Source organism: Hevea brasiliensis, chromosome 15 (genome assembly GCF_030052815.1).
Source record: "Hevea brasiliensis isolate MT/VB/25A 57/8 chromosome 15, ASM3005281v1, whole genome shotgun sequence".
Taxonomy (NCBI): domain Eukaryota; kingdom Viridiplantae; phylum Streptophyta; class Magnoliopsida; order Malpighiales; family Euphorbiaceae; genus Hevea; species Hevea brasiliensis.
Genome location: NC_079507.1, coordinates 72518570 through 72526991, shown reverse-complemented (window position 1 = coordinate 72526991; position 8422 = coordinate 72518570). Strand labels below are relative to the sequence as shown.

The 8422-nt window shown below is 33.6% G+C and overlaps 1 protein-coding gene across 1 annotated transcript; it reads right to left on the bottom strand.

The window, feature by feature from the left end:
- Positions 1-3513: 3513 nt before the first annotated feature.
- LOC110651794 (putative calcium-transporting ATPase 13, plasma membrane-type) lies at positions 3514-6858 on the bottom strand. Its single transcript, XM_021807206.2, has one exon. It carries the CDS (start codon positions 6737-6739, stop codon positions 3680-3682), a length of 3060 nt encoding a protein of 1019 aa, XP_021662898.2. The 5' UTR covers positions 6740-6858; the 3' UTR covers positions 3514-3679.
- Between the last annotated feature and the right edge of the window lie 1564 nt (positions 6859-8422).

Below are 8422 nucleotides of genomic sequence, written 5' to 3'. Positions count from 1 at the left end.
TTTACAATAATAAATTATATATGGTTTAAAATATATCTCATTTATCAAAAAAAAAAAAAAAAACAGTATATAACATGATGAAAAACGAAGAAAGAACAAATGGATTAGGGCTAGATGGCAAAGAAGTGAAGGAAGAATTGGGTTTTACAGATTTGGAACTTTCACAGAACTCTCGCTGGAATTGTGAAATAAATTGGTTAAGAATAGGTAGAAAAAAAACACCAAATCCATGCCGTTTTTATTTTAATAAAAGAATCGGATGATTCTATATAAGGCTTGTACTATCCCTTTGCAGGCTATGGAAAATCATTTTCTTGTTATCAAATAACTTCATACTAATTCAATCTTAACCCTGTTTAGTATAAATAAAATTTTCTATTTAGTTCAAATTTATATAATTTAATTTTAAATTTTAAATTTAAATATTTATTTTAAAAGTAATTTTATTTACAAATTAATTTTATAAAATTTATTATAATTAAATTAAATTCCATTAAAATTTACTAATGAATCATAAACTTAAAATCCTATTCTATCTCATTTCAATTCATTTTCTATTGTCATTCACTTTTTCTCATTTTGTATACATATTGATGTATACACGGACATGTAAATCGTTGGGCCACTCACAGTATTAATTGTATAAATTAATCAAATCAAACAAGCACAAAAATATAAAAAATTTTGTATAAGAAAAGTAAGCAACCACATAGAAAACTCTTCTGTATAGAGGTAAATCAGACTTCGAATCAAATCCAAAAACCAATACAATCACCCTCTAATTAATTAAAACTAAGAGATCTCTAATCCAAAAAATACTCAAATTATTTTTCTATCCAATCCTACAACACCCCTTACTCATAAATCAATACAACAGAAAAATAATTCTTCATATATGATGGACACTCACAAACAGCACCCAAATTCATCCATCCAACAAGACAAACTTTGCATCCACTCAACACAATATCAACCAATGTGATAAGGCACTATGAATAAATGCAAAAGAAAATGTATTGATCAAGTGTCAAGATACAATTAGAACATGTCTAAGAGCACATTGATCATCAAAATAAAACAAACAATGTGATCAGATTACTTGAATCCAAGTTCTTACAAGAAACAAGGAAGAAAAAACAAACTCACTCATTCAACAATGGTGGCAGATTATCTGCAGTATTTTCTCTCAAAAATGACTCTCTAAGTTCCCTAAAAAAAATAAAGAAGACAGGTATATATAGATGGGGCACCAACAAAATGTTGCCTAAATGGCACTAGAAGATAAAAGAAATAAAAATATCCTCCTTAAAATGTGGCATCTGGTATGGGAAAGAATATTCCAAATTTGAGATGGCTGTAATAGGAAGAACATTCCAGATTTGCTCAATTGGCCAAATCATCTAAAGCCATGTGTACTGATAAGATGACAGTCAAGTAATCTCAAAATGCCAGGCTGGCCGAATATAGGAGTGACATGTCACCTCGTGGGTGATGTTGTGACACACTTGGGTGATGACATGTCACCACTTGGGTGATGATGTGGCGCACTTGGGTGATGACGTGGCGCTGTGCTGCATATTACCTATTTGGGTGAGAATGATCCACTTGGTCTCCAATAATAAACATGACGGTTCAATGTGATTGGCATTTATCTCCTAGTGTCTCCAATACTCAATGAGTAGATTTTAAAGTTCCCTTGCCCTTGCTCTAGTAATGGGACTCTGAACAATGGTAGTGGTTCTGGTGGCTCCTCATCAAGATATTGCTCGAGTAAAAATGATTAGCTAATCTCAATTTGAGCTTCGTGCGGAGCAAAGAGAACACTAAAAAGAGCCTTCGGTTGTTGCTATTATATTCAATTTAATTTTGATTCTGAACAAAAACTGAAACCAAATCGGACTCACACACCTTTATATTGAAATAGACAGAAGCAAACGATTTATCGTCAAAAGTCGTCAATATTTACTTCTGCACCTAGACAGCCACGATTCTTTTCTATTGGGCTTGATAGATTGGCCACACATTAAACCCAAACAACCGAGTGGTGTTGAGCCCTCCATGATTGTGCTTGTTTTTATGTTTTTTGAGCATCTGTTTCCACAAACACAAACACACACACACACATAAAGAGTAGGAATGGTAAAGGATAGGGTACCTGCGAAAATCATCATACTTGAACTCGAAATCGATTAATATTATCAAAACTCGAACTCATTTCAAACCCGTTTAAAATTTATTCTCAACTATCCAAACCCGATTATTATTACCTGAAAAAAACCTGAACCCACTTAATTTTATATATTTTAATTAATATTTTTGTATAAAAAATTATTTTAATTAATAATTTATGTTTTAAAATTTAATAATTTTATAAAATATTTAAATTCTATTTTATATAAAATAAAATATATAAAAATTTATAAATATTATTATAAAAATATATATTTTATATTTAATTAAGCATTTATGTAAATAGGTTCGAATAACGGATACCCAACGTATAAAATCCGAACCCGAACCAAACTAATAACGGGTATTATTTTTCAAATCCAAATCCATTTCGAACCCGATTATATAATACTCAAACCCATCTTATTAGAGTTTAATCAGATCGAATACCTGCTAAAATCTAACCTAGTGCCATCCCTAACAAGGAAAAGCGGAAAGCAATTACTTGAGGTTTGACAGGTATGGCTTCTTCATCTTCGTCTTCAACTTGCTTATAGCAAATTTTATACAAAATTGATTACTTTTAATCTTATTATGTTTTTAATAATTTTTTTTTGGAAGCTATATCATTAATAATTTATTTTAAGAGTGCAGATATTGCATTCCTGTGCCGAAGTTTCTGGTCCTGTTTATGCTGATAGTCTCCTGATTCAAGAGCTGTCTTTTTTGCCCATCACCATTATATTTGCAACTGAAATTATAGATTTTAGGGTAGTTCTTACAATGAATTACTCTAATCCTTTGAACACCATTCTGGGATTTGGCTATAGCATAACCATAAATCAAGTCAAATGCTACACGGCCTGTCACACTTATCACTGTCTTGCTTTTTTTTATTAATATTTATATATATATATATATATATTATAATATAATCTTAAAAATTTAAACCTTAAAATTCTAAATTTTAAATTCTAAAATTCGTAACTTTAAACCTTGAAATCCTTAATTTTAAAATTCTAAATCCTTTCAAAATCTTACAATTCTAAACGCAATCCTAAACAATAAAATTTTAAACCATAAAAATATAAACCCTAAAATCTAAATTCTAAAAATCTAAAACTTTAAATCCTAAAATTTTAAACTGTAGTATAAACCCAAAAAATTTAAATTCTAAACCATAAATCCTAAAATTGTAAATCCTAAATTTTAAACTCTAAATTCTAATATTCTAAACTTTAAACTTTAAATTTTAAACCATAATTTTAAGACTTTAAATCTAAACAGCTAAATCTAAATTTAAATTAAGAAAAAAAAAAAAAGGGAACAGCGGGCCATTTAGAATTTTTCTAACAATAAATCAAATGGATGCATTCTATCTGCTGAGGGAATGAAAAGAACTTATACAATGAATATTCATCTCTATTTATTTGGTGCAAATGGCTATCTATCTACCCCAACGAAAGAATAACAAAAAGGGAAAAAAAATCAACAACAATACAAGAATCAATCAATTTTCCGAATTCTGCATCCTCCAATTTAAATAGCTAAAAATTGGTCTTTCTGGAACAGGCATGTACTTGACAACCCAACCAATTGGCCATGTAAGAGCTGCCATTCCAATGCATGCACCCCATTGACCCCAATTCAACCTCTCTGTATCTGCAAACTTTTTCAGAAACTCCACCATCAGCACCTGAAGGACAATGGTTATCCCAATGATTCCCAAGAATAACTTGTTCTTATGTATCCCCTTGAACACATTCTTCTTTTCCAACTTCCTTGCATTGAATTCATTAAACACTTGGCAGAGAACAAATGTATTGAAGATTAAGGTGTCATTTACCTTCTCTGCCACGCCAAAGATGGATTCGCCCTTGAATTGAAGTGTCAAGAGAACAGCTATCTGATACAAAGCTTGAGCCAATAGGTTTCTCCACATAATGTTGGTGATAAGCGGCTCAGTTCTGCCCACTGGTGCCTTATCCATGAGCTCTTTGGTGGGTTGTTCCGTAGCCAAAGCCAGAGCACCAAGTGTGTCCATGATCAAATTCACCCACAGTAGCTGGACTGCTGTCAACGGAACTTCACCGGCTGAAACCGCTGCCACGAAATTGATTACCAGGGCAGCAACATTGACGGTGAGCTGGAACTGAATAAATTTCTGTATATTGTTGTAAACACACCTTCCCCACCTCAAAACTGTGGCCACAGAAGCAAAATTATCGTCCAAAATCACAATATCTGAGCTTTCCTTGGCAACTTCTGTGCCCTGAATACCCATAGACAGCCCAATATCTGCTTCTTTCAACGCTGGTGCATCATTAGTTCCATCACCAGTGACAGCCACCACTTGGCCTTTTTGTTTCAGGCACTGCACCATGAGAAGTTTATCGAAAGGGGAAGATCTTGCCATCACACATATTTTATCTGCTTTCTCCATTCTTTCCTTATGTGTGTAGTTGCGAAATTCTTCTCCTTCTACTACAGCTCCACTGAACATATCCTGACCAGGATTCAATATTCCACACTCGATGGCTATAGCTCTTGCAGTGAAAACATTGTCGCCAGTAATCATTTTGATATTCACTCCAGCATGTTGGCAAGCTTCCACAGCTTTCTTCACCCCTGGTCGACATGGGTCCTTGATACCCACAAGTCCTAGTAGCGTCAAGCTGTTTTCTTTGAGTTTTTTCCCTTCCATCCCTTCTCCATGCTGTTGTTCTGATATTTGTGTATGAGCAAAAGCGATGCAGCGAAGGCTATTATCTGCCATGCCTTGAATAATTTTCTTGAATACACTCTTTTGCTGATCATCCAAATCTTTCATTATTCCGGAAGCATCATAATAACTTGAGCACATTGCTAGTATCATCTCTGCAGCTCCTTTCCAGTGTACGTGGATTGTGTTGTCAAGCTTCTTCCTTATCAAAACACCACTTCTTTTCTTTTGTGAGTTGAAAGCTTCGACATGGACAGTGATGCAACTCTGCTTCTGTTCCTCCATATCCATTTCCAGATCCAGGATGGCCCAAGAAAGAATTGCTTTTTCTGTGGGACTACCTGAGAATTCGTACTCAGCTTCTGGATTTGCTCTGTAGGCACTACCCGTTGTATTAAGGGCAACTCCTTGTTTGATCAATTCAAGAACATGTGGGGAAATGGAAGAAGTGCTCTGCTCCATTGATTCTTGGCCTAGCCAAAATTTTGTTACCTTCATCAGGTTCATTGTAAGCGTGCCCGTTTTGTCGGTACAAATTGTGGTGGCAGAGCCCATAGTCTCGCAAGCAGAGAGCTTCCTCACCATTGCTTGATCGGCCATCATCCTCTTCATCGAATAAGCTAGAGTGAGTGTAACAGCCAATGGCAGTCCTTCTGGGATTGCCACTACAACAATTGTGACCGCAGCTGCTACAATTCCCACCACTGCATTCACTATATCATCTGCTTTTGTCTTGCTGCCATTAAATTCCCTATTTCCATTCTCATCTTGCGTGTTGCCAGTGAAGTAACGAATCAACAAGACTGCAAGAACAAGGAAAGCAACAGCCAGACCGACCTTGCCAATTGATGAGGTGAGCTTATTAAGCCTAGCCTGCAAAGGTGTCTGTTCACTGGTGTCGCGGCTGATATGGCTCATCATTTCTCCCCATGTTGTGTTCATTCCTACTGATGTAACAAGCATTCTGCCATAGCCATCAGCGACCTTGGTGCCAGAGAACAAGAATGGATTTTGGTCGTGATTAACTTCAACGTGGTCGCTTTCCCCTGTCATGCTGGATTCGTCAATTTGCAAGGAATGCCCATCTACGAACAATCCGTCAGCAGGGATTTGGTCTCCTATGTTGAGACAAACAACATCTCCGACAACAAGTTCAAATATAGAAACCTGTTGTCGCCGACCTTGTCTTACAACATCAATTTTGATATTGTTGCTGACTCTGGACAATTTATCAAATTGTCTATTTTGCCTGTAATTGCTTACAGCAGAGACAGCGATGACGAGAAACACAGCAACGAAAATACTGCCACCATCGTACCAACCTTCCTTTAAACCATGTTCCTTAATGCCGAAGCCAAGAGAAAGTGCTGCACAGGCTAAAAGAATGGCAATAGTAAGATCTTTAAAAGCTTCGACCAAAAAATGGAAAAAGCTCTTTGTCGGTGGTTTCTTATAGGCGTTGGAGCCAAATGCCTCTTGGCGACGAGCGATGTCTTGGACACCTCCACAGATGCCACCTTCTATGTCGGTTTTAATAGCAGAGGCTATACCTGCAACGCCACCTAATTGCCGAAGTCGTTTGTGATTTTTCTTTTTTACAAGCTCAGTGAGATTTGCTTGATTGATGTTGAAGGAGCTGTTGTGTGGGTTAATATCGAGTATAATAAAAGAATGAGAGGGAGAAAGTTTGCCGGTTTTTTTGTTAGCCATAGAGACCCTGGCAAGAGAGTGTATGGTTCTGGAACAGTAGATGGTGGCAAATGCCAAATGCCACCTTTTTTTGGGCTGGCTAACTGTAGAGGGCACATCAAGCAAGTACTCAATACTTGAACGCAAAAAATTAGACATGTTTATGGCGCTAGTTATATTTTGTAGATCCTAAGGGACTGAAAACAGAAAGGCGCGGGGATTGAGGGAAAAAAAAAAGATATTTTTGTGTAAGAAATTCAATAATCGGAGGTGCGATGAAATTTGGGAAATCAATACGGTTTCTATTTATATGCTTTGTGCTCCGCGGAATGCATGATGGGCACGCGTCGCCTGGAAACTACCAGGATTTGGCACCCTGTGATTGTTTATTTATTTATTTTTGAAAGGTGTGTGTTCATTTGATTAACTATTTTTAACCGACCTTGTGTTTCTATGTAAGAAAGCGCTCACTGTTCAGAAACATATAAAAACTTGACAGCTTACATTGAGGGGGCAGCATGCAGATTCAACCTGTTGACAATTGAACGTGCTAACGTGTTTGCACAGAAAAAATTATTAAGTGTGATTAATTTACATATATTATTTTTTATAATTATATAAAATTTATTTTTTATATTATAAAAAAAATTTACTTTTTATAAGAAAAATAATATTATTTTTTAATACTTTTCATATATTTTATAATTAATTATTTGATATTACGCACATAATTTTTTTTTACGTGTATACATACTTATAATATATTATTTAAGTTTATGCATGATTCTATTAATTTATTTTTATTATTTAATGATGGAGAATTTTAACTTTGTTAAGATTTGAATCTTAATTTTACTTTTAAGATTTTTAAAAATTTTTAATGCCATCACTATTCAAGAAACATCTATATATATATATATATATATATATATATATATATATAAGGTCAGTTATTCCTTGATTGCTTAACACGAGTAGGAATATACAAATTTAAATCTTTAAATAACAACATTGATGGAAAAAAAATGGGACAGGCCAATTCCCTGATAATAGAAGACACATTTGACCATTTTGTAGTTAATAATATGAAAAAAAAATATTTTTTCAAACATAAAAAATTAATTATTTTTAATTTTAAAAATATAAAAGTTATATTTTTCAGTGGTTTTGATAGAGTAGAATAAAATTACTCATTTTAAAAAAAATTAATAAAAAATAGTTTTACTTTTCAAAAGGCTTTTGTCAGAGGAGGAAATTCATAAGCAACTTCGTGGATAATGTGGCTTGACGATTTTTTTCTTTGATTCCCACCAGATGTCGCTGGAAAAGAACTGCCTCCACTGCCGCAGTAATAATCCGTTTTAATTTGATAATACTATATTTATTTTTAATATTATAAAATTTAAATTTCAAGTTTTAATTAAAACTTAAAAAAAAAAAAAAAGCTTGCCTTGGCTAAGCAAATTGGTAGGTTGGTAAAACACAAGATATATGTAAAATCCTGAGTTTATATATTTTCCGTTTCATGGAATTGGAACCAAACCTAAAGATTCCTTTATTTAAATTTAAATTTTAATTTTTAAAATAAAATCAGAATAAACCAATTAATTTAAATTAACTTATACGTAATTTTAATTAATTAATTTTAAGTAGTTTGAAATTAAATTTAAAAGATTTCATTAATATAATAAGCGTATAGACGAGATAAAATTCAAAAGATAAAAAAAAAAAAAAAATCAATTTGCTCGTAAATTTATGCTTAAAATTCGAAGAAGAACACTGAAACCCCTTACAAAAATTTGAAGAATACAGGCAAATTTCACTCAGACATAAAACCAAAAG

Bases quoted from the DNA above. Each gene is read 5' to 3' on its own strand.
- LOC110651794 (XM_021807206.2), bottom strand. From the start codon at position 6,739: ATGTCTAATTTTTTGCGTTCAAGTATTGAGTACTTGCTTGATGTGCCC.